The following is a 27,133-nucleotide window of genomic DNA, read 5'->3' as shown; positions in this document are numbered from 1 at the left end:
TGATAATTTAGGAGGAAAAAAAAGTATCTTGAATCTTTACCTTAAAATGCCACAAAGTCACTCTTTGCTTTTGTAATGGAAGTTAGGATGTCTGAAAGATGAAAGCCGCTGTGCCCTACCGTCAGAATTCCTTCCCGTCGCAGAGCAGGAGCTCTACGATTCACCGCCGGACACCGCTTCCAGGGAGCACTTAGGTACAGCCACGCGTGGCTTTGATGTTTCATTAGGGCGACATCTGGTAGCTGTAAAGCTGGATGGGGAACAAAGATGAGCCAAATATAGCTCGTCTCAAAATACCTCGGCAGTGGAACATTGCGTCTGGATCTTAGGAGGCAGTATCTGTTATAGACATCAACAGAAATGAGCTAACGTACATTGAGGTCGTCTTTTGTTCTTACAGAGCGTATCTGTAAGAGCTTGACTGCAGTTTTTAAACACTGCAGGCTGGGTTTAGTGGCTCAGGTTGAACAGCCCGTGAGGATTACTGAAAACCATGTAATTCTGTATCAGCCAACCCTGCTGCAACGATCCAGACCAACTGGAAGCAGTGGGCGACCACCATCAACGTGCAAAGGTGTCTGACTCAGCACTAGTCAGCAATGCTTGGTAGGGCAAACAAGACACAGGCTGTTTGCTTTGCTTGTACCTGGAAATTGTTTTGGTTCCCCCTGGGAAGTTGGCTGAGGGGTTCACCAATAGAATCACACATAGATTTGCTCAGAGATTTTTCTTCTTAAAAGCTGGAAGAAATTCCGGCTGGGCAATAACAATAAAAACTCTTCTGTTCCTGGTTCAGCTTCACGAAGAGGGCCATCGCTGAGCGGGCACATTCACTGCTTTCTGCAAATCCCTGTTCTGATGCTGCACAGGGTACCCTCCTCTCCTGTTTCACCCAGCAGCAAACACTGTACTCGTTCAGCCTCAGTCACCCACCTGGCCACAGACTGCAGCAAGGCGTTAAGGCTGAGCTTCACCCAGTGCAATCAGATCAGCCTCATTAGTGCTCTCATTACACCCCAGCTTGCTCCAGGTGTGAGCGGAGCACCCACGGCCAGAGCTGTGGGATTAATGCCAAGAGGCCTTCCAGTACGTGATGGGAGCTTTAAATAGCAGGAAGAGTGACTGTGTGCACAGGCAGGTAGTGGTAGGACACAAAGGGGAATGGCTTTAAACTGAAAGAAGGGACATTTAGGTTAGATGTGAGGGGAACATTCTTTACTCAGAAGGTGAGACACCAGCACTGCTCAGAGAAGGAACGGCCTCGAGGGAGGCAAAGGGATGCATCTCCAGCATAGTGCTTCCATCCCCCCTCACCTGAAGCCAGACAACCAGAGCAGAAACACCATTCTTCCTCTGAAAAGCTGATCTGTTGGAGGCACAACTGAACATCGCTGATGAAAGCTTTTAGTACTTCCTGTTTAGCTAGCAGATTTCTTACACAGTAACAAATCCCAATTTTCTTCATCTAAAATTCCATTTAAATCAGTACCAGCTCTACACACGGAATTAAATGTTTTGGCTCAGTTACTACCTGGGAGAAGAAAGCTCCAAAGCTGTCATCAAGTCAAATCTGCCTCTGAATTTTTCATTAGTGGCAGTCTCTACAATAAAGGTCTGAAAGGCTGCCTGCTGGTTTTAATTTCATCATCTGTTCTTTTTGACTGACAATCTCCTTCCCTTCAGAGCTCAGATCCCCCATCTCACACAGTGAGATTCATCCTGGCAACAACATCAAACTCCTTTTCGACCTGTCCAGAGAGCAGCGCTCATAACCCTGGGTTTTCAAGAGCTTGACAGAAAACTCCAGCATACTGCTTGTAAGCAGAGCAATTAATACAGAAGCAGGAACTGCGATGAGGGGAAATTTAGGTCAGATGTTGGGTGGAAATCCTTTACTCAGTGCCGTGGCACTGCTGCCTAGAGAAGTGTGGTGCCTATTCCTGGAAGTGCGCAAGGCTGTGGATGGGCCCTGGGCAGCCCCAGCTGATGGGGGGCACACAGCCCACGGCAGGGGTTGGGGCTGGATGGCCTTTCACGTCCCTTCCAATCCAACCCTGTGACCAAGGACTGCTGAAAGCCACGCTGTGCTCCACAGACAATACGCACACCTCCTCTGCTGTATGGCGTCAGTGACTCTTCCTCACGTTTTTGGGACTAAAGAGAAGTCACCACTGACAAAAGCTTCAGCTCATCCCTTTTCCCCACCCTATAAAAAGCATAGTTTTATAATAGCTCTTACAGGTACCAATTTCTCTACAATTTTGGGAACCTGACCGAAGCAGTCCCTCATTTGTAATACAATGGCCTCGCGCTGGCAGACAGCATCAGAGGAAGGATCAGTGAACTGAATCTGAAGGTGATGCACCAAATGTTTTAAGCCGTGAGAACATAATGCTCGTTATGCTCTGCCAGAAACATCGGCCCTCCTCGCAAGTAAAAATAATCAGCTCTTGCAAAGCAAGCCTGGACTTCAGGACCCATTGGAATTTCTATAGCCATTCTGTTTCCATTAAAAGAGATCGTCTTTTAATAAGTTATTTACTTCCATGTCCAATGAATGCATTGTTCCATTACAGTGTTCCATTACTCGCTGACACCAAGTTCAATTTTACCTACTTCAATTTATCCTCAGTCTTTCTGCAAGCTGCCTGTTTATGTGTTGGAACGTACAAATGTCACATACAGCCTTGCCAGGGAAAAGGAGGAGTAGAAATGTGGCAGAGGGCGTTATGGAACGACTCATGCTCTGCTTCCCATTCAGAAAGACACATCATATGGGGATTAAGATACCATTTCCAGACTGCATACTACCTGCAAAGGTAGCCCAATGGCTTTCTCTAGTAGGTAACAGTTTTCAAATGCAGGACGGAACTTAAACCAATCCACTTCAGGAAAGCCTTAAATGTCTTAGCCCTGCTGACAGTCATTTTTAATAACACTTGGAATACCTGGGTATTTCACAAAGAGTGCTGAAAATACAACGGTTGTCAAAGGGGCATGCTGAAGGACTCAGTAATTACAGGGCACTCACCTGACATCAATCCCAAGCAAAAAAAAATGGAAAGATGGATCTGACTAAACTGATCACAAATCAAAGAGGCAAGAATAAACACGATGATTTTAGAGAAAACAGGCCGTATCACACAAACCCGATTTCACTCTCCGTCAGGATTACACATTTGATTGATAAAGTAATAGATTCTCAACAGCGTGTGACAAAATACTTCATCTCTCTCACTGTACAGCATCCAGATAGAAAATAATCAGCAGGTTAAGAATAGCTAGATTGAGGAATATCTATTCTGCTCAAGTACTTCCCATTTGGTATTGTCTGAGTATTTCCAGTATTTCCAAAGCTGTGAGGATCCTCTTCTTCCAAGTTCTTAAAGGATAATGTTGAAATATGCCATGGGCCTTTGGAAAGATAGATAAGCAAAGAGAACAAGGACCAAACAAGTCAAAATCCTTCTGGTGGCTGCTCTTGCTAGCTGGGACCACTAAAGCAAGCCTTGCTTTCATAAAACTGAAGACAATCTCAGAGAGGTGAGAGTGAGGAATTCTGACATTCAGGCTGGAGCCCAGCGTCGTGAGAAGCTGCAAGCTGGACAAGAATCAAGCAAGCAGAACTCCTAGTCCAATTTCAAAGTATAAAAGGAGTGCATTGATTTTTGGAAGTGTAAAGAGGGGATCGGTGAGTGGGGATCTGTGATTTTAGTTCTAAATATAGCACTGGTGGGACCAATGCAGGAATATCACATCCATTTCTACTGTGAACAAGTGTTTCAGGAGATGCTGAAAAATTGACCTGCTGCAAAAAGAGTCACAAAAATGACTTAAAGACTGGAGCAAAGGCAGTGAGAGCCATAAAGAGCTCATTCTGCTCTGCAAAAAGGCAGAGAGGCTCCAAAGCTATGCTGCAGTACTATCTTTGGGAATGAGGGGGAAAATAGATATGAAAAGTTCATTTAATCTCAAAGAAAAAGCAAAGACAAACTGTACGTAGAAGCCAGATAAAAGCAAATGAGGAGTAAGGCATGGTTCTGGCAGTGAGCTTAACCTCTCAGTGAAAAGCTCGAAGCACAGGGCAGATGTACAAACTCAACCAAGCCTTTGTTTTGCCCAACAGGAATTAGGAGACACTGGGCACTGAATCGTTTGTAGCAGAGCACCAGATTCAACACACCAATGCTTTCTGCTGACGCTGCACAGTGTGAGTGGACCTGAACTTTTCTGACAAATGGTGAAAAGCTTAAATCATCACTGGCTGTCAGAGCCACGAGTCGCATCCATTTCCAAAATTTATTCACGCGTACTGAAGAGGTTTAATAGTTAAGATTTATGCTCAGTTTGTGATTTGGTGCTGTTTCTGAATCTTAGGAAAGTGAAGGGGTCTTTTTTTATCTTAAAGCTTTCTGCCATCCGCTGAAATTAAGAGAACAACTCCTAAGCACTCCAGCCCTGGTACACACGCTAACCATTCATTTTAAAGCTACTGTATATGGAGTGTTTCATGCACATGTAGTCTCATAAGCTTACATTCCTGGCACTCAAGATGCCTACACAAAACAGCTAATACTAACCATCACATTGAACACATAACACTTCCTTCACCCAATCTAAACTTTTTATACTGTCACAGAGAATCACAGAACTGTGTGCTTTGGAAAGAGCACTTAAAGGTCGTCAGTCCAACTCCCCTGCAGTGAACAGGAAATCTACAGCTCAGTCATTTTGCTGAGAGCCCCATCCAACCTGACCCTGCATGTCTCCTAAGATGAGGCACCCACCATCTCTCTGGACAAACCTGTTCCAAAATCAGGTACAGTGTTCTTCCAGCCAACTTCCACACAGCAGGTATCCTACAAGATACAGCCAACACAGTATGAGAATGTGAGCAAGCTCTCTGTGACAAAAACAGAGCTGGGGTTTAGGAGACACTGAACAGTACTGAACAGATGAAGGAACATTAGTTTATCTCCTCTCTGTAGCAGAAAAACTCAGTTCCTTAGCAAATTCATTCACTCAACACTCAAATGCAACACATTTTCAAGGATCTTCTACGTTTTTGCCTGTGCTTCACAAAGTATTTCAAAGGAAGCCCCTTTGAAACTTCCTGGCATTTCCTTCATCCCAGTCTAGAGCTGAAGGCTATTGGTCTTCTACAGACTCCCCCTCCTGCCATGCACAGCCAGACACCTCCAGGTTATAGGAAATGTGAAATTTCACACTGATGCAAAGGCTTTTTCATCACAATGAATAAAGCTCCACAAAAAACAAGATGACAAATGGTGAGAGCGTTCTCAGCAGCCAAATTCCTGACTACTACAAGACAGAAGTGAACACCACAAAACAGGAAAGGAACCCATCACAACATGAACATCTCCACTTCTGCAGTGTGCCCACACCCTAAGTGCTGCAGCACTGATGTCCCAAGTGCAGACTGAACGTGAGGAGCCTTCTAGCACAGACTAATCCAAGAGCACCGTCTGTACTTGAACCCTGAAAGCACCTTTATTCCAAATCAGCATCCAGTCATTAGCAAACCTCGATAAGGATGGCCAGGTTTACACTAAGATTCCACTGGAAGTGGTGAATCCATTTTAAATCTCAGCATCTTGTCATATTTTTTTAAAGTACGGTAACTCTCCAATATCGAAGTGAGCCTCAATGTAGCATAACTCAAATGCATCCCAAAAATAAGTGGAATTTAGTAGCAGTTGCAGACGTTTCCTGGCGTTTGGTTAAACAGAAATATATTCCCTATGCAAATGATAACTCTATAAAAAAAAAATTTACTCACCTAGAAATTGAATGAGGCTGAATTAATTGAAGTTAAAGTTTATAATCCCTGATTTTTACATAATAGTTACATGACTGCAAGTGATGCATAAAAGGGGGAGACAAATGAAGTGTTTAACTTCATTAATCAGTACATAAGTTTACTGATTTGGCTTTCAGTGTTTAGTCACATGCAGTGCCAGTTTAAAACTCCAAATACTGCAAGTCCCCAACAAAATCCTGCCTGAAACAGAGAACAAAAGAATTTCGTTTTTAATTTATTTAAATAAAATATTTGAGCAGCTTAAAGGAAAAAGGAGACTTCAAATTTAGAGCAGTATAGGAAAATGCACGTCAAAACTGCACTAAATGCAGAAAACAGGAGAAGCAAGCAGGCTTGAGCAGCACACATTGGACAAATAAGGGTGCTGCTCCAGTTTTCACAAAGGCTTTATTAACAGCACATGAAACTCAACTACTGCTCGCTAATTCATGCTTCTGCAGCACCAGAGCTCGCTAATTTTCCAAGAAATGTTTTTCCAACGCCCCAATAAAGCACAGTTTTGTTTCTTTTGAATGCTCATCTTTACCACCACTGCCAGAAATTAGGCCTGCCACTGTTTCCTCCATTAAGGTGGCCATCACCACTCATGAAAACAGAACAAGAGCAAGCCCTCAGCTCTGCACTCTTTGATCAGAGCCTGCAGATTCCCTGGACAGTGCTGGGTGTCTGTAGGGCAGCAAGTCTCGTGGCCTTTAGATCCAACAAACCTATCCAAGCTGACACGGAATGAGCCAGGCTGCAACCGATCACCTCGTTCATTGAGTGCTTCCCCACATTCTACGTAACATCTAACTGTGCAGTATTCAAGAGTCAAGTCAGGCATGGAAAAAGTTGCTACCCTCTTTACTTAACTTATAGGGTATCTTCCAGGAACCCTATAGTTTGAGGAGCAGAGAGGAAAAGAGGAAGAAGAGCCAACGAGAAGCCCTACAGATCTGTGCAACGCTCTGTGCCACGTTACACAAGTTACCAACACTTAGCTCTGGAAAAATTGCCAATGTAGACCTAACACAAGTGAGATGTGGGTTGATCCTGAATTTCCACAACCTCTGACAGTTTTGTTAGATATTAATGATCTTTTTCTTAAAAAAAAAAAAATAATAATAAATTAAAAGTAAGGATAACTATGGTATTTAGGGAAGAATGAGGAAGTGTTTCCTTAAAGACCTCTAACTAGAAATTCTGGTATGACCTGCATACCATAAGCAGCCCTGGGTGTCTTCCCACAGCTCAACATGAAACATTTCCTAAGCAAGGAGCTTGAACTCATAATTACATTATTCACCTGGCAACGTACAATGCTCATTTCCCTTCTTCAGTCAAAATTAATCAGGACTTTAATGGACAAACACTTAAAGCAAGAGTCACACATTAAACCACCGCAAACAACAACACAGCAAGATCCCAGAGTAAAACATGTCACCTGCGACCACCAGGGAAGTCTGTACAAAAAGACTGCAACCAGCTAAGAGGCAGAATTGCTTTTAAACACAACGTTCTTGAAGGAACTTAAAGCTGTGTTTTCTTGTCATCTTTATTCAAGTATTTCACAGCAGTTATATTACAAATTACAGTAAAATGTTCAAAATTTCCAGAAGTTCAAAAAATTAAATAACTTACTTCAAACTAACGTAAAATGAAGTCAAACTGCAAAACATCAATTTGAACACAGTTCTGAATAAAACTATAGAATTCAAAATATACCATAGTTGATGAAGGAAGTCTACTTAATCCACCAAGTAGACACACGTTAATGAAACCAAACAGGACTCCCCAATGTCTAAATAACCCAATGTACAGGATACAAAAGATGCAAGTACAAGCCCAAATTCAAGCTTATGTTGTGATTACAAAATAAAATAAAAATAAAATAAATGGCTATCAGCTGCAGGACCTGCCATTCAGGAGACTGAAGGATAAGCCACAGCTGACCCACCAACCCACCAAAACAAACAAACAAAAAAAAGGAAGACAGGATATTACAAAAACCAGTAATCCTATAAATACATTGGCATATGAGGAAATCAAGTAACAATACAGAGGACACAAAAGAAAAATAATTAATCACAGGTGAGATTCAAGCTTGCAAATACAATCAACTCCATAGCCATCAACTCCACCCAAGAGCAACTCCTTCTCCAGTACAGCCCCACCAGCCCACAGAGAAACCTCCTCTCTCATGGGTAGCCACGTTTCATTGACCCCAGGACTCACACAGGAGTTTATTTGCAATTTTCACAATAAGAAACAAGGAAGAGAGGTCAATTTGTACAAATTCTTGCCAGTGCTATATGGCAAAAAAAAAAATAAATAAAAAGAAAATAAAAAAAAAAAATAAAAACATACAAAGAGTAAACAAGTTTAGACCACATGGATAGATTAACAGCTGCTTTAACTCTAGAACCACCAGACATCTGTAAAGGAAAACAAAACTGAACTGTGGTTATTTGGGCTACGAAGGCGGGTATATCATTTTATGTAGGCTGTCCACTACCACATTTGAAATCAGCTACTTTTCTCTAAACAACACGGCAGCTCCCCTATTCGCAGAGCCGCCTCTTAAGATTTTTCCCAATCAACAACTGACAGTAAAAATTTTCCTTTAGAAACATGACTTTTCAGAACCATTTTTAATGCCAGGCATTAGCTTAAACTTGCATTTTACACTCACTGGTGACTAAACTTCTCAACTGTTTTAATTCATATAAATTTATTATCGTCTTAAAAACGTATGCAGTTTTATCTTCCACAAGTGCTGCTGTTACTTGAACAAAAACTCCTTTGAGTAAGTGAAACTGGAATAAATATTTTTAAAAAATTCTGCAGCAAGAACCTGAGACTTGCAAAAAACCCTTTTATCAGAAACTTGCTACAAAAAATCTGCTACATTTTATTTAATCAAATCTTAAAGTTTGTAACAATTTCCATCAAAATACAAAATGCTGTTAATGTACCAGACACAAAAATATCTCAAACAGGTATGACGCTAATAAATACTAAACAAAACGTGAAAAAAAAACCCCTAAACAAATCTGAGATCAAAGAATCTCATCTAAAATGTGTTTTCTGCTTGTTTTTGTTGTTTTTAATCGCACTTTCCCACCTAAAAAATACAGCGATTCTGCATGGGTTGCATTTAGGTGTAACTAGATGTACAAGAATACCTAAAACCTTTTTCTGCCATTAGCTACAAAGAAAAACAGTGGCATTCAGGGGAGAAATAGTTCCAAGACAGAATTATGTTGAATTATAATATACAAAGCACTTTGGATTACTGCAGTAGCCCAAGGCCCGTGTTTGTTTCTCTGCAGTGGTTTACTACTATTAGCCATAGAGGTGGAGACAAGTGCCTTAGCTTCAGCTTGTAAATGGGAGCAGAGTGATTACAGTCCTCAATAAACACTGTTGGTAACTAAAATACAAAAAGCTGAGGTAGCTCAGTATCTCTGCAGTAGTCCAAGACTGTTTTCTCTAATTAAAAACTAATCACACTGTGTTGCATATTTCTGGAAAGACACTTCCGCAGCTACGTAGGGATACGATGGATGGTTAGAGACAGTAACACCAGCCAACTTCTCTACAACAGTTTCCACTTACATTTGAAAGAAATCAGCCCAGGTAGCATCTTAATACCGAGCTCGTGACAAAACTTTTTTCTTGAAACTGCCTAGACTGTTTTCTTCAGTTTCCAGAGAGGAAAGATTTTGAACTACACAATTCAGACTGGAGAACTGTGGTCCGAACAGATCGATTTGAAAGGCTGTCCTCCAGTCTCCTGACATTAACAGTGCTTTGCATTGACTGAGTCGTGAAGCCTACTTTAAGTTTGACTTTCAGGTGAGCTTGGGCTCCAGGATTTTGACCGACATCTTCTTACCTGCACTGCACAGTCCAAGCTATATTACAAACACAGAAACCTGCCAGTATTAAACTGGCTTTTCTTAAAGAAACTCCAGATGGACAACAAAGGAATGGTGGGAAAACGCTTCACTTTTAGCAACACGGAGGAGTTTCACTGTGTAACTTGTTCTAAAACAAGTCTGTATCAATGAAAAAGAAATTTCACCATTTTGGTAAAGTATGTGGCTTTTTCAGCGTGTCTTAGTTTAGTTCTGTAGAGTAAGACAGGCATTATAGAATCATAATACTGGCTGCCATCCAATGAAGAGAACACAAATACGATCTACAGATCGTCATTCTGAAGAGAGCTTTCTAACATTGCCATTTGCTATAATCCAAACCAATTGATTAGCCTTATCTTTCTCAATTGACTAAAAGGCACATAATAGGCAGTTCTAGAGAGCCTCATCTTCAAATTACTGTACATCCAGTTACTCAAGATTCCTACCACAATGCATCATTGCCTTCTTTAGAACAGATTTTTTTGTCCATTGCCCCAGAGAAGAGAAAGATTGGAAAAAAAAAAATAAAAAAGGTTGCCTGTTTAAAAATATTCAACTTAGATCTGCTCTTTTCAGTTCTCTCACGTATGTTGGTCTCCACTTTGCCTGAAGTTTCACCAAAGATAATGCATGTAGAGTGAACAAGAGCAGAAGAGAGAACAGTTTCTGTAGCACCAAAAATCTCCAAGGTGTGGCATTGTATTCTTTATTTATATCAGATACAACTATTTGAAGTTCCGTTTGGTTCTTGTAGGCTGGTTGGTTTCAGGTACCTGAGACAATAGCACCAAATTCAACAGAAAGAAAAAGAGAGAGCACTTAAGACCAAGGCTCTGCACATACTTGGTGCAAATGGAAACTGAATGGCTCAGAGGACTGCTCTCCCATGAGCAGTTTAAGAGAGGACAAACCCACCCATCTTGACGAGTTCACAGGAATGTTTCAAACACATGAACTGTTCTTTCCATCTCCTGCAAAAAAAAACACAGAACTTCAATTATACACAATTATAGAGAGTGAGAAAAATACAGTTATATTACATCATCATATTCACTGAGGCATCATTGTTTCTTTTCTTGAAATCCAAACAAGTAGTTCACAGGAAAACAGATGTTTCTGTTTATTAGCTCTCATCTGTTAGCAAAAGATGGTAAAAGAGGACACTACTTAGGAAGATCTTAATGCAGAAAAGCACTCCAATATTACAATCCATGACAAGATCCAAGGCTAGTAGAGTCATGTATATAATTAAGGTACTTGATAAGTGTTATTAAGAAAGCATTGTGATAGCACACGGCATGAATCCAGGTCTTACTGCACATTTGAGCTATTGGTATCTTGACTGTAAACACCTAACTGCATGGTTTGGAGAATCAAAGTAAGGATCTGTCTCTGAAGATTTTCTGCACAGATGTCCTTTTAATCTACATAATATTTGGCACAGATTTCCAGCACACTTTCAGGTGAAGGTGGCAGAGGAAGAGTATAAAAATGGTTTAAAGTATTTTGCAGGACAATACCCTATGCTACAGCCTCTACAGATTTTGTAATAAAATATTCATGGAGAAAAGTATTCGGGGTCCAGGGTTCCAATTAGAAACTAGCAATTGTTGTCTCTTTATCAGCAGGGTTAACAGTTGAATCCCAAAGTTGATCTCAACTATTCAGCAGTTAGAACAACGTTGCTGGAGGGAAAGCATGTCCAGAGTTATGATCAGTCTACATCAGTGGTGAAATGACCCACTTACTCCTGATGTATACAGAAGGCCTTTGAAATGAAAATGCTTTAAAAGGAAATGCTGTCAGCAGAGCAGGCAACTGCTCTACATCACACTGTGCAGGACTTTCCCAAGACCATCAAGAGTTGATTTTCCAATTCAGAAAAAGCTCGCATACTTTCAGTTTTGTGGGAAAGTCCCTAACAGCAAACTGCAAAACTGCATGAAGATACTTTTTTTTTGGCTTAATAACACAAATGCAAGCAGGGCCACAAGAAGCAACCGTAGCCTCTAACTTCAATGTTATTTGTGCTGCTAAATTTGGAAACTTCTGGCACAGGAATTGAATTATTCCCATCAAACAAATAAAAGTTAATTAAAAAAAAAAAATCTGCCCACAGTTTAAACTTATGGCTCCAGAAGACGAAGTATTTTCACCTAGGTTGAATAACATAATGCAAATCAGTGAAGAACAAGGAAAGGGATGTTTGGACTGATACATTCACTCACTAGGAGGGAAACCTAATCTAGTGAATGGTGTCCCAGTCCAGGACAGGGAAGTTGAACAACATTATTTTTAAAGGTCCCTTCCAACCCAAACCATTCTATGATTCTACCCATAAAGCATTCCCAACATTATTTTTACAGACTTCCATATAAAATAGCTACAATCAAGCTTGTTTATCAGTGCTGCACAAGAATAATGAAAATTAAGCTATTTAGTTGGAATAACATTTTGAAAGCCAAGATGACCACCTGAAAGCTCCTGTTTCTGTTCCATTCTTACTCTGCTAGCAAATGCACCTAAATGCTGCTGCATTCTGTCCTCCTTTTTTTCTGTTCTTTTAGGTTAAATTCTTAATCCTTTTCTGAGGGAAGTATAAATGGAGACAATCTCTGTTTAAGTAATTACTGTGCTACACTTTCTTCTGCTCATAAATACACACCTTCCTCTATGTCTGCTTAGAGCTCTTACGTGCTAGTACAACAATAAAGTCATAGATTAACTATTCTTGGAAAACCAGTCTCACAGAAGTCAAATAAATAAAACAAACTGTGTAACATCACCTCTATAAGTTGTGATTTGTCATAGTCTCTACGATGCCTGTAGATGCATTGGCTGAGGAGTGAATACAATCTCTCAAGTTGGTCAACAGTCAAGTTGTCACTTTTCTTAACCACTAAATAAAGCAGTTTCTGTTGGAACAAAGGGTGAAGTTTAAAGAACTTTTATAATCTTTTCTTCTTTTGCTTTTCTTTCTTCTTCTATTAAGGACAAACCGGAGCAATCTGCTTCTGAAACTCTACTTTACAGAGATACATAGAAGCAAAATGGACCAAATCTGGCTATTATTAAGGCCAGTGCTTCTATATTAATTCAACAGAACTCAGCGTTTATCTTACTTCTGTATTTACAGCCATGCTTTTCTTAGTGTTTATGCATAGCATAACCAGTGCATTCTTTGCTCTTCTTGGAATTATATTTAATCCTAGTGCATCTTGGTTCTTATTATTGTTGTTTATAAATAAAGCAAACCATAAAAAGTGTCTTGATAGGTGAACACTCAAGAACTTTTGTGTTGACATGAAATTTTAAAAGTACCAAATGGAAACACATCTGGGATTCCACAAATGTCAAACAATGATACAATAAAAAGCACCTGTAGGGAAAATGTGTAAAACTGCTGATAAACAAATGACGTAAAAAGCAAAGGAGTCTAAATTTCTTCATAGGTCAAATTAGTTTCTACCACAGAAGATGGCAAAATCTGTTTCAACTTTGCTTAAATTTAGACAGAAGTGAAACAAAATTAACTAGCAGAGGTTTGACCTGTAGCACCAAAACATTAGCACAAATTCCAATTTACTTTCCAATTCCTTAACATTCCTTTCCACCAAGCATACATCCACGGGACAGGAAATTGTATGTTAACTCCTAATTACCAGGCACCCAGAAATTTCTCAATTACTGACATGCAATTAGCACATAAGAGTATCATCAAAAGCCACAATTAAAATAATGGACTGCCATGTCATCACTGTATTTGTAAAGGTAGTAATAATGGGACCATAAGGTTTGAGCAGTTTTATTTACTTTTCATCCAAAACAAAAACAAAAACAAAAAACCCCTGATCAACAAGTCAGAGGTCACAGGTGCCAAAATCCTACTTCGTAACCAAAAATAAAAGGAAATTTTACTTTATAACAGAGGAAGGAAACATTTTTCATGTTACAAGTCAATTTATTTTTCAGTTCCATTACCTTTAGTCTGTCATGGTCAACAACTACAGAGGGTAATGGATCTGATGGTTCCTCTGGGGCATGCTCCAGACTTGCAAGTTTTGACTGTTCCACAGTGACTTTTCTAGTTTTCTTACTCTTGAACATACCTGTAATTTAAGGGAGGGGAAAAAAAAACAGCCATTAGTCATGTCAGTCACACAAAATAAACAGCTTCCATCCCAGCTTTGGGTTGATTTTGCTGGGATTGTGTGAACCAGAAAAGCATGACGTTGCCAGTGTGCAATATTAATCAGCTACACAGAATTCTCAAGGTTTATGAGAACTAAAATCACAGTTCATAAGGCACACGAGAAACACATCACCTTCAAAACTGAACTCTGAAGTCCCAATAGAATATTGAATGTCACTGGAAATTTCTCCTATGCATTGTTTTTGCTTAACATCCAATTACATGACTTCCAAAGGAAGTTCAGATACCCAGCTAACTCCTGAGATCTTCCTAAGAGATTCAAAATTCTCACTTTTCCTTTTCAAAGCATTTCCTGTTCTCATCATCACAGTAATTTTGACATCTGCTCTACGCCCAAAACTTCACCTTTTGCTATGACTTCTCATTTCATCTATCTCCGTATTAAAGCTGTTGTCCAGTCCTGTTGCAGAGAACAAAATATTTTTGATCTCTTGATGCTATCCCTACACTTATTCATCGTCTTTCTCCTCTACAACTATTTTAAATTCTGTTTTTGTTCTTTTTTTTTGTTTTTGTTTTGCCTAAGGACCTCCCCTTACTTACAATCATCCTTAATGCATTCAAAACACAATATTAAATTCAGAAGTCTAATGGCCCTAACACACTTCATTCTCTTCTTCTGATAACCTTAGGAGCTTTCCTCAGCTACACTCCTTATCCTTAGAGAAAATGTGTATACACACATTTTCAACGTGTATACAGTGATATTCTCATAATTCATCTCTCTCATTAAAGCTCATTTATTTTGTAAATCTCAGTGCTAACTTTTGAAGTAAAGATTTCACTCTTTTACATAATTCTGAAAAGCTAATTAAAAAGGCAATCATGCATAAGGCTTTTATTTATCTTCCCCGAGGAAACTATGTCTCTTCTCTTCAAAGGACACAGTCCCTTCTTATATGCACCACCAGGATTTCCCTTCCCTTTCTCTTATCTTTTTGTGGCACTACTACTGCACTGGCTGTCAATCCAGATATTTACTCCATTAGATAAACAATGCTGTCTCTGGCTTTTGCTGACTTAAACTATTTTAACTTTTGTTATGAGCATACACTTTTTTTTTAAAAGGAGATGTTCAAGATTAAATACATTCTATATTTCTGTGGTTTTTGATCTAACTTAAATGACAATTTTTATGACAAATTCCACCAAAAAATATCAAGGAACGTATCATATATACCAAAATACATAACATACCATACAGTTATTTATATTCATCAATAACAGTTTGTAAATCTTGAATTGTAATGTAAATAATGTTATCACAATACTTACAATGCCTCCCTCCAATAAAGCATTAAAAAAAACAATAAGTATGAAGATAAACTTATTTGCTTAAGATAATGTTACAGCAAGTCAACAGTGAACTTTTAATTGATTTATGTGGAATTAAATGGTATAAGCATAAGTTTCAAATAACTAGGCAGGAGATTATAAAATATAATAAGAATTGTAACTCAAGTTGTTACGATTAAAAATACATACATTAACATGGACACTAAATTGACACTGAGAATAAACTATACCTTCTTTATCTGGTTCAGCATCTTTAGTCTCAAGGTCTGTGCTCTGTAGTGTTTTTCCATTATTGCTGCAGTGTGGTACATCTGCTTTCAGTAAATCATCTCCTTGGTTCTCACTGCAAGGTTCTGTTTTGTCCTTTGGCTGATCTTCAGAAGATCTTTTCTTGTCACTAGATCCAGTGCTGTTGTCATTGGTTGAAGCAGCATCAACTGATTCCACTTTACCATTATGGCATGCTGGAACAGGTATACCCTCTAAACTGTGTACAGATGTCTCTCCATTTACACAGTCTCCTTTCAGTGTAGAGTCTTTCCTTAAATCCTTTTCAGCATTCAGAGTAACTCTCTCAGTTATTAAGAGAGATTCATTTGAGCTCTCTTCTTCTGTAGATGCAAAGTTGTTTTCCTTTCCTGATGTCCCATTGTTAAGCCTCTGCTCTGCATCTATATCCATAATATCACAAGAGGATTCATCATTTGTCATAGAGAGATCTCCTATTTCCTCCCCATTCTCCTCAATGCAGTCAGTGCTGATTTCTAGCTCACCATTTTCCAGCAATTTACTGTCCTCTCCATGATTTTCATCGTCAGCAAACTTTGCATCATCTTCATCTTTCTTTAAATTATTGACTTTCCTCTTCTTAATAATGCCTTTGCCCCACTGTGAGCGCCGTCTGGACTTTCTCCTTATTCGAACTGAATTGCAAGGAAAAAAAAAATTTAGATATGCAAGTCCTTCCCATTAAACAGACCAGTACATTTGAATATGCTGTATCCTACTCAATGCCTTTTATACACAGTACATATTCATTTGCAGGAAAATCACTCAAAGAAAACAGCTAAGCAATGATGTAGAACTCAGCCCCCTTTTTGTAACACCAGCTACTTGAATGCATTATACAGCAAAAGAGATGGAAATAAAACCCGTGGACTGATAGATAATTCATGTTGGAGGGTACATCAGGAATTCTCTATATCAAACTTCTGCTCAAAACAGGGTTAGCTATGAGGGCAGATCAGGTTGCTCACGGTTTTATCTAGTCAAGTATTGAAAAACTCCATAGATGCAGACTACATGACCTCCACGTTGCTTCTTCTGATGCACAATTGTTGTGCCAAAAAAGCATTTCGCCTTACATCCAGTTTGAACTTCTCATTTCTATTTATCTCCATTGTCAATTCAAACACATCTTCAGTTATTAAGTCACCTAAGGAGTAATCCTCTCCTTCACCTCCTGTTCACTCTCAGCTCTGTACACAAGGTCACTGCACTGACAGAATGTGGCTTTAAAAGAAGAGGTCGTCTTTTTTTTTTTTTTTTTTTTTTTTTTTCCCCCCAAGTCCAGACTATTTTAGCAACTCATTCTACAGCAAGACCTGACAAACATTTGCATTTATGCAATCAGTCTGCATGAAGAACAGAAAACAGCCTCTTAAAAAGAACTTACTAATCCAGCATCATCATCAATATCTTTCTCTCACTATATGCAACTCAACCTGAAGCAACACTGGTACATGATCCTTTTTCCATTACTCCATATCCATACTTTTTTACTTTATCTTTTGCAAGAGCACGAGTAAGACACAGCTCAGAAGACTAAGGAAAAGACTGAGAAAAATGGAAATGCCTATATTCATATTAAGGCAACAATGTAAGCTGTTCATTATTTCGCAAAGTTGCAGTCAAGTGTTGATAACTGAAAATGCTAGCCAATACTTAGCAGATTAACAACTTCTCCATCTCAAAATGGGGACGTGCTGAGCACCTCCACAACGTTCCTGCTATTCATAGGTTGCCTTGATTTATGGGGTATTAAGTCCTAGGCCTGTAACTGCCAGCTTCACACTGAGTTACCAAGATCAGTGTTTATTAAATTGCTTTTAAGATGCAAGCACTATGCAGGTACAAGCGTGGAGAATGAAATGACAGAAAGTCACAGAGCATCAGGCTCAGCACTGCCAGCTGGGCGAGAGAAGGAACCATCCCGCCAGCTCTCTGGTACAGCCTCACCTGCAGCACCATGCACAGTTTTGGGTACCACAACAGAAGAACATGAAACTATTAGAGAATATCCTAAGAAGGGCTATGAAAATGGGGAGGGGTCTGGAGTGCAAGAGGAGCGGGTGAGGCTCCTTGGTTTGCTCAGCCCAGAGCAGAGGAGCTGAGGGGAGGCCTGATGGCAGCTGCAGCTCCTCAGAGGGAGCAGAAGGGCAGCGCTGAGCTCTGCTCTGTGACAGGGCTGAGGGAACGGCATGGAGTGCACCAGGTGGAAACCTGCACTGGATTTCATTATCTACATTCTCTTTACATTTATGGGGAAAAAATAAGGCGTTGCTAAGGGTGTAGATGTTAAACTAGATGATCTAAGAGCAATTTCCCAACCTTAACGATTCTAGGACTGACATGGACCCGATAACCTACAGTCCAAAAAGCAAATAGGAGCTAGCATTGGGTAAAACTCATATAAAGCTAAAAAGCAAATGCTCGTGGATTGCTACTAAATAATGAACTTAATCTGGAGTTCCCTCTTCCCTGCTCCACGTTCGCCTTCTGCAGGACTGTTAACCATCCAGAGCAGCATCACATTCTTTTTATTTTGCAGTCTGTACGGTTCATAATACATTGAAGTTCTCAGTAACAGAATGGGGTAATCATTTACAGAAGAAAAACTCGGAGTTAACTTTAAGAAAAAAAAATTAGCAGAGCATATACAATTGCAAGTTAATGCATTAACACCTTTTCAATTACTTCTTTCAGAACTACTCATCTGAATGTATCATTGATAGTCAGTCTTTTGGCACTATTTGTGCCAGAGGCAGTAGAAATACTATTGTCAGAGGAATCCTGCTTTTTAGAACTGAGTTTCTATAACTCAAACTATTATAATACCAATTATTCACACATGAATACATTCACTCGCCTTCTGAATTGCAGAACTCCTCTCTCTATAATCTTCACATAACCTCTATAGATTTGCCAAGGGGATCCTCACATCAGTTCTAGCTTCCTTCTGGTTCACTTTTTTGTAAATCATTAGCCCAGCTCACGCAGAATTTTAGTAACACTAAATACATGTTTGACCACAAGTCCCATACGTTACACTTATGTATGAATTTGATGTAAAAAATTACCCTTCCTCACTCATTAATTTGTGCTAAACTGCAGTTTATGCAGAGAGCTTCTTAAAGGACAATGCAATACAGTGTAATTAATCACTGAATGCAAGTTCACCCTACGTTTCCTTAAAGCAGTAAGTGGGGCTTCTCAATTCCTCTGTTCCTACCTTGACACAATCTGCTGAAAGATCCCTACATTTAAGGCAGATCGCATTTTCTGCAGGAGCAGCACAAGTTAAGTAAAATGAAACCTACAGCAGACTTTTAGAAATCCTGAATCCTCATCAACTGATAGGTTCCACTTCCAGATTTTCATGGCGGATACACCAAGACAACAGCTGATGAAATAAGCATCTAAGTATCTTATAAGCATCTAAGTATCTTATATAAGTATCATGCATGGTACACACTAACTTTGTCCAGAGCAGAACACAGCTCTTAAATACTGAAGTGATAGCAAAAACCAAATCCAAGCTCTTCCAACCATCTGTAAGCATTTCCAAAAGATCCAGAAGTTACTGTCACCTTACTGTAAGTGTAACAGCCCTCGTGCCTAACAAGTTCTCTCTACGCTGCAGAAAAGTAGCATCTTTATATGTCTCCGGACTGCTTCAAAGTCCACCAGAAAAATGTGAGTAAATATCAATAAAAGATAAAATTCACATCCATCAAACAGTAGACACAAAGAATTGCTGGGGATTCAAATCCAAAGATGATTCTCTCCTAGCAAGCAAGATCACCGTGGATCTAGGTTTTGTGTCTGTGGTATCAAGAACCACTTGATTCAGTGCACAGGTCAAGGTTTTATTCCACAATCAAAATCCCAAGGCTCCTTCTGATGTCTTGTGTATAAATCAACTCAAAACCCTGAGAAAGCAGTTATTACCAGTAATTTTGCTTTCTCTTATGCAGCATGCAGAAGACATACATATATCAGTAATTTAGATGCTTCCAAAAGCTCTGCGTTCCTTACCAATAGACATGGAATAGCCCACATCAAAGTTTCTGGAGTTTCAAGTCACAAAGTCCCAAACTGTAGACAGAGGTAAGCAAGAAGGAACGGAGCACTGTTCCACAATGGCTTAAAACACTAAATGAGGTGCCAGCTTCCACCAGCAGACAAAGCCATTTCTTCCTCCAAAGCCAGCTATATTACTCCTACTACTATATCTGTGCTGGTATTACTGTTCCTGCAGTAAAACAGATAAGGAAACTAATCTCTCTGAAAGTCAGAATTCTTTCCCGAACATCTTCAGTTCCCAAATTGAGATTTCTAGCTCCCATCCAATGGTGCTCACTTACAACAGAGAGCGGGGACATGCAGCCACCAAAAAGTAAGACTTATTCACTAGAAATCTGCAGCTTGACCAGCTTGAAGAGACTGCAAAATTAACCCCTAAAAGCTATATCATTTTCTTCACTTCTATGAAACACATGAAGATACTCAAGACATGGACCTCACAAATACTTAAAAACAAAAACAACCTGCATGCAGCAACATGCCACATACGGCCACCAACAGCATATGAACTGCTGCTAAATGAAGACATACTTGAAGAACCTGGAAACTTCTCAGCAAAGTGGTATCAAATTCCACAAGAAGCAGTGGAAATACGTGTCACAAAACAAGCTTGGCTGCAGCATCTTCAGTATTCCCCCTCTGTAGGCAAATGCTACCCCTACCATTCCATCTGACACTCAAGCTCTTACCAGTACTTCTCCAGAAACTGCTCTCAGTATCTTCCGTTCCACTGCAACCCCAGCTGAGTAGTATGCAAGATACACTACATCTCAGGTGTGCACACTCTGTCTGGCCAACATGATGTTTTAATCGATCAGCTCAGAAGGCCAGGCAGAACAACTAACAACCATTTTCAATCTAGAGCCTTTTCCTTCAGCAGATGCATAGATTTATTCAGCTAACAATTTTCACAAAACCTGCAGGAATCCAATCTTTTAGACCTCAACTCCTGTCAAATCTGTCTGAACCAGGCTAAATGATTCAGAAGTTATTACGGAACAGAGATGGACAGAGAGGATAGGTATTATTTTCTTGGGAAACCAAGCTAAAAATATAATTTACATGAAATCAGAGTAATTATGTTAGCTAAGTACATGACAAGACAGTCACACAGGAAGATTAAAAAGAAAAATGAAGTCAGAAGAGAAGAGACAATCAGATTAATATCACCCGTGGAGATCAGTTTTAGACTTTCCACCTCTTTAGCTCTGCTCATTTTCCTTCTGCTGAGTAGCTTTTTTACAATAGCAACTATTACAGCTATTTACATTTTTGGTACATTTAGCTGGTTCTTAAGGACTACTGAATGACATCTTCTCTGCTGCAATGGAGCTGTGAACAAATGCAAGGTTATTCTGCAAATCCATAAGTGGAGGACAGGCTCCCACTTTACATTAATTAAAATGACATTTGACAGTTTACGGCATTCTCTTCTATCACAGATCTGAAAGGTTCACGGCTGCTGGTTGGTTTCTGTGACAAGGAGGCAAAGTAAAACAAAAACAATAAATTGCTATAAACAATAAAGTGAAAAAATGAAAACCAACAACCCATACAAGCATATACAGCCTTAATACAAGCGTATAGAAATTTATATAAAATCCTAAAGAAAGCAACCACTGCTGAAGTTTCCAAACAGGAGAAAGGAGTAACATATCTAAAAAGTCTGAAAACTTTTCTATTGCATTACTGATCTGTACCCCTCTTACAGTAAAACCAGTTTAAAATTTCAGAACTCAACAATATTTTTTTCTACAAAAACCCTCTTTTCACTACATTTGCAAAAAAGGAAGATAATGCTTTCAGGCAAACCTTGTTCTTAAGAGAGGCTGAGCCATCTTGGATTACTGAGTTAGAAGGAGATGAATTACATGAGAATATAAGAAAAGCACTGATTCAGGTAAATTGCAGGACTGTTTGCCCTCTCTCAGGGCAAAGAGAATTAATTCAAGAGGCAGCATATTTAACAGTGATAAAAAAAATTTCTTTGCCACTAGGTACCACTGCATCCAAAAGCCTGGTGGGATTCCAAAGAAGAATTAGCAGCCAGGATTTATAAGAATACCCACAAATTCAGTAAATGGGATTTTAAATTAGAGGAATTACAAAGCCTATGGGTTTAAAACAACTGTTAACCAACTCAGAATCAGCTAAGATAGCACTTTCTTTAAAATCAGGTATTTTTACTCCTCTAACTTCCTTTGCAATTTCCTTTCAAAGAACCCAGTTGAAGCCACCGTCAGAGACAAATGCAACTGCTCCCACCCAAAATGCACGTTCTGGAACACCAAGATAGAAATGATAAAGAGACTGTTGTCTCAACTCTGAGTAAAAAAAGTTTAGAGGAAGTTTTTCCCCCAGAGGATGCTGAGGCAGTGGAACAGGTTGCCCAAGGAGGCTGTGGATGCCCCATCCCTGCAGGCATTCAAGGCCAGGCTGGATGTGGCTCTGGGCAGCCTGTTCTGCTGGCTCGTGACCCTGCACACAGCAGGGGGTTGAAGCTAGATGGTCACTGTGGTCCTTTTCAACCCAGGCCATTCTATGTTTCTATGAATAAGACGTTCTCAAATTCCAAAGAAGCTTTTTTAATCATGCTTGTCAAGTCGTATTGATTGCCTCCATCTTAGGTGCATTGTGAGAACCAATCCAAGTCTCTTTGCAGGTGAGCAGGAGGAGAATGGGAACCAGAAGGAAGTAAAGGATTCATGGTTCTGACAGGACATCAGCTGCTATGAGGAATTTAACATGAACATCTGGTGGCCGTTATTCTGCACTACCCAAATTCAGTGGTAACTGAGACAGTACTGTTAAAATAATGAAAACCTTGAAGCATCTGGTCTGCCATGTCCTCTGGTAAGACATAACTGCATACATTCACACAAATGCCCAACATGCAGCAATCACTGACATCACTGCATCACAGAGGTCAAAAGCAGAGGCAAAAGCAGTGAGAAGTAGACAGAATGACCGAGAATGAAACAGCTTCTGAGAAAGAGGACAAACAAGATTCTTCTCCTTTCTTAAAATATTTTAGACAAACACAAAACTAGATGAAAATACTTATTTCTACTTCATAGGAGCACAGATTGCCATTCAGCAAAAACCAGGCAGAAGTGCACAAAATGATAATTAGTGACTAAGTTTTCTGCAGCTGTTTTTTTTATTTCCTTATCTGGGGGTTGGTCTCGATGATCTCTAGAGGTCCCTTCCAATCCCTACCATTCTGTGATTCTGTGATCTCCCATCCATTCCTTCCACAGAGACCACTGCTCACTTCCACTATTGGGAGAATTCAGCCTAGGGTCTACTTAAAATTCATTTTACAAAATATGATCTCAAACATCTCTTGTAGTTCACATAACACAATACATTCTGATTTCTTCTCGCTCCAAATGCCATTTTCACATTGGCCAGCTATCCTTTTTATCATTCTGCATTCAAGACACTCCTCTAGAAAGGAAGCAAAATCTGTAGTCTGTCACTGTGGTGTGTTATTGTTAAATACTGCAAAAAAAATGGTAAGAATGGAAAACTAAACTTCCCCATACAGTTTATTTATATGTAACGTTAAGAGAATAAAATAACATGGCAACATACTCCATCTACTGGCAAAATGCAGTAGTAGGACGAAGTTTTACTATACAGCATCAAAACAATTAAAGAGATAATATTGCTTTGCGTGCTAAAGCCTATCTAAATCACTTAGCAATGATTAATTTAGAACACTAAACTCCACACTGCTGGCAGTTTCTTCTTCCATACATACACACAACGGAAAAGTCAGACTCTCCTCATTTGTGCCCAGTCCTAAGAGGCAATGGGCACTGACTGAGAAACAAGAAATTCAATTTGTAGTTTAAAAATGTACTATGAAGGTGGTCAAGCACTAGAAAATGTGGCAGAGGCACATCATGGAGCCTCCATTCTTTGACATATTCAAAACAGAATGGAATACAAGGCTGAGCAACCTGCTCTGAGCAGATGAGTTGGGCCAGATGATCTCCAGAGGTTCTTCCCAAGCACAGCAATTCTGTCATTCTTGGATCCTGCAATTACTTACACCAAGCTTTTGGCTTACATCCCACTGTGTGGGAACTTGCATTTTTCCCCAGATACGCAGTCAATACTGATATATTTTAAATCAACTCTGGCAGAATTCTACCAAATGAATTCTAGCAATGCAATACTTCTGAAATTCATCTATATTGTAATACAGAATCTACTGTAGGTGTTACCTCAACAAGGGATATGAAGTTGCAGATTAAATTTAACTGTACGTTTTGTTCCACATTCCTGATAGCCCACATGGGCTGATCATAGGAAAAAATGTGAAATAAATTGGCAAAATTAAATACATCACAAAACAATAGGTAACTACAAATCTAAGTAACATTTCATTAAAAAATATGTAAAGCCTAGAGAACAACACGATCTGATTCTTTACTGTATTATCCGTGTACTAAACAGAGAATTAAACCTGGCAAGGCTGCTACACTATCTGTAGACCACTGTGTTTCCAGTGAAAAATGCCTGATAATATTTTCTTTAAGGTTCTCAAACAGTTTACCTGAATTGACTCTTTTGAAGCCATTTTCTAAAATACTGTGAACAAAGCTCCTAAAAAATAATTTCATTGAGAAAACAATATCACAATTGGTGATTACAAATAAAGAATAAAAATGTAAAAGAAACAGCATGCTAGACCAGTCCCTCACCCCCACAAAAACAAAAACAAACAAACAAAAAACACTAAGGAAAAAAATGAACTTGAATTCAAAAAGGAGGGGAAAAAGAAGATTTTCAGTATTATTAATGGGCAAGTAGAGTCTTCCTATGTAATTAAAATATATCACTGTCCTTGCTCCTCTGCTTCTGCAATGTAGTTTAGTCTTTGAAAAATATTAGTTCTTGACCACGAAAAGATTCTTCTGCACCTCTAAATCATCTCTATTCTAAAATCATTTAAACTACTTTATTCCATTTATACAATCACAATCTGCCATGTAATTTTCTGCTATTTGAGCTCCCTTACCATCTGCCCAGTTCTGCTCTCGCTTTACTCCAAGCTCCTTCCTCCAGTTCCTTTTCTGCACTGCCTCTCTCAGTTTTTCAGTCTCTGCAGAACTGACCACATCAATCAAAGTGTGTCCATATAACACCCAAATCCCTTCTACACATTTCTGATTGAGTCATCAGCTCCTGGTTCTCCCTCTCGACCACTTGATGCAGGACACAACTCCTGGATCAGCTACCTTTCCCAGTCTGATCCTAAAGAGGCAGATATTCACTTAATGGTAGTCCTAAACAACAGTCTCCAGTGTTCTGGGTTTTTTTAAACCATCTAAAGCACCAAAATACTAGCAGAAAAGGTCCATTAACACTAGCTCTTTTTCTGTTTACACACAGTAAAGCCAGCAAGTTCCTTCAGTTGATGGCTGTAGTCTCGAAACAAGTGCCACTGAACGCACAACAGAGTAACAGAACAGACAGAAGAGTTTCTTTATATACAGTACTGACCAGTAATGGCTGCTATCTCTCTTCCTGAGAGATGTCCAGCTTAAAAGTCTGTAACCACTGCTGTCCGCTGTATACAATACAGAGCCAGGAAAGATCAGTAGGAGTGACAGTCTCCACTGTGGGTTTCATAGGAAGCTAAGAACACTGAGAATCCTCTCTCTCCTTTTTGCCAAACAACTCGGATCCACACCATCAATTTCTTATATAACAGTTTAGTTGAGCCATAACTCTGTGTGATTGATTTTAATTCTTTTAGCAGAAGAAATTACAGCTCTAGGAAAAAAAAAACAAAACTATACATACGTAATTAATTAAACTATTTCACATCAATGCTATCATTCACACAAACAAAATTCAGCTCTAGACAGTTATCTCCATGCCAAGAAAATGCTCTCACCAGGAAAAAAAAGAACAATCCGGGAGAAGAACAAAAGCCAGGGAAAATGTGACTTTCCCAACCCAGTCTGCCTATTAAGCAGCAATTTTCCTGATTCCACACCTCCAGCAGGGAAGCCAGGCACAACAATCAGCATCTCTCTCATACACACCATTTCTTAGTATTTTCATGTTTATAACAAAATTTACTGTAGTGTATTTACCTGTTCTAATCAACTCACCTCTTGAAAGTAATTAGCACTGCCTCCAATTACCTACACCACAGTTAAGTAGTCACAACTCTTCATAATTCTAGAGACTTTGACCAATTAATTGGACTAATTCAGTAGGCTGCATCAAGAGTATCTTAACATCCTTCAATAACAGGTTTGAAAACCAAGTAACATAAATGAAAAATAGCTGAATTTGTAACTACTTTTAAACTTTCAGCATAACAAAAAATCAGTACGTACTGCAAATAGGAAGTGACCAGTGTATGTGAGAGCATAAGGCAGCATGCAGGTACGTATCTATACAATGTCAATATAAATGTCTATAAAATGTCAATATATACACACCATAAAGACTCAGTCAATAGTTAAAAGCAATGAGGTTACTGAATAGTAATAATAGCTCTTTAAAATTAAATATATAAAATACATTACAAGAACAATTATTCTTCACTACAAAAACAGAAATCCCTCTTCTTTACAGTTTCTTGGGCAGAAATTTCACACAGTGAGAAGCAGAGCATCTCTTAAATTTCCACGCCCAGTATTACCTCTGGAAATAACCCAGTAAGCAGCAGCACAGACAAGTGAAATGTCTGCCATCAGAGGTGCCTGTAATTTTGCACAATCATCACCCAAGGTACTCACATGCACATTTAGTTGCAGAGTTGGGCCACACCGCCATCGTGGGCTTCTGTTTGCTCCGAAATGTTTCTTCAACTCTAGCTTCTGTTTTGCGTACAGTGGAACCGTGAGGATTTATTTGTTCTGCTGTTACTGATAAGCCTGCACACAGAAGATAACCATACCTATTTAAATACACCAAGCTGCAAAAAGCTTGAATTTTGAAAGAAACTTGGAATACCATGCAATAAGAGCACATCAATTAATATTTAGTTGGACGTTCAAAACAAAGATTAGAATCAAGAGTATTTGTTTTCTACTAACAGAATAACTTACTGGCTGCATGCTCTTAACACTGTCAGCTCTGATGGCCTAGAAATATATGACTCTCTCACACTCAGGTCTCCAAAGACCGCACGCTCTTATCCACATTTCCTCCATAAAACAAATTCTTATTGACAGTTTCAATTTTTCCTAATTTTAAACAGACGATGTGAAACAAGTGGCAATTCATAACTGCACGGTGTGCCTTCTCAAAGACAGTATATGAACAGAAACTTGCACTGCCATCATGATCTACCTTATGTAAAATGGATTCACTGCAGAGTCACCGGGAGCTCTTAGATGGAGAAAAATGTGACCCTGCTTTTAACAGGAAGACTGCTGTGCTTTCTGTGGAATAGAAGCTTATCTCACAGTTTCTACTATTTTACAGGATTTTTAATGAAATTTTTAAAATTCATATTTGGTTACAAACACTTTCAAGAAA

General features: G+C 39.2%; 1 protein-coding gene across 4 annotated transcripts in view; it reads right to left on the bottom strand.

Moving 5' to 3' along the window:
• Positions 1-7,358: 7,358 nt before the first annotated feature.
• ATAD2B (ATPase family AAA domain containing 2B) overlaps positions 7,359-27,133 on the bottom strand; it is a 72,976-nt gene continuing 53,201 nt past the window's right edge. For 2 of the 4 annotated variants that reach the window (XM_052688056.1, XM_052688076.1), the window contains exons 24-28: positions 26,389-26,526; positions 15,484-16,176; positions 13,726-13,853; positions 12,531-12,659; positions 7,359-10,715 (exon numbers count right to left, since the gene is read on the bottom strand). In XM_052688056.1, coding sequence (XP_052544016.1) covers positions 10,674-10,715; positions 12,531-12,659; positions 13,726-13,853; positions 15,484-16,176; positions 26,389-26,526 — 1,130 coding nt within the window. In that variant the 3' untranslated portion in view covers positions 7,359-10,673. The remainder of the gene's footprint in view (positions 10,716-12,530; positions 12,660-13,725; positions 13,854-15,483; positions 16,177-26,388; positions 26,527-27,133) is intronic. The other 2 variants (XM_052688047.1, XM_052688066.1) reach the window with 2 other exon arrangements.

Source organism: Tympanuchus pallidicinctus, unplaced genomic scaffold (genome assembly GCF_026119805.1).
Source record: "Tympanuchus pallidicinctus isolate F22 unplaced genomic scaffold, pur_lepc_1.0 scaffold1, whole genome shotgun sequence".
Lineage (NCBI taxonomy): Eukaryota > Metazoa > Chordata > Aves > Galliformes > Phasianidae > Tympanuchus > Tympanuchus pallidicinctus.
This window is presented reverse-complemented; position numbering and strand designations above follow the sequence as displayed.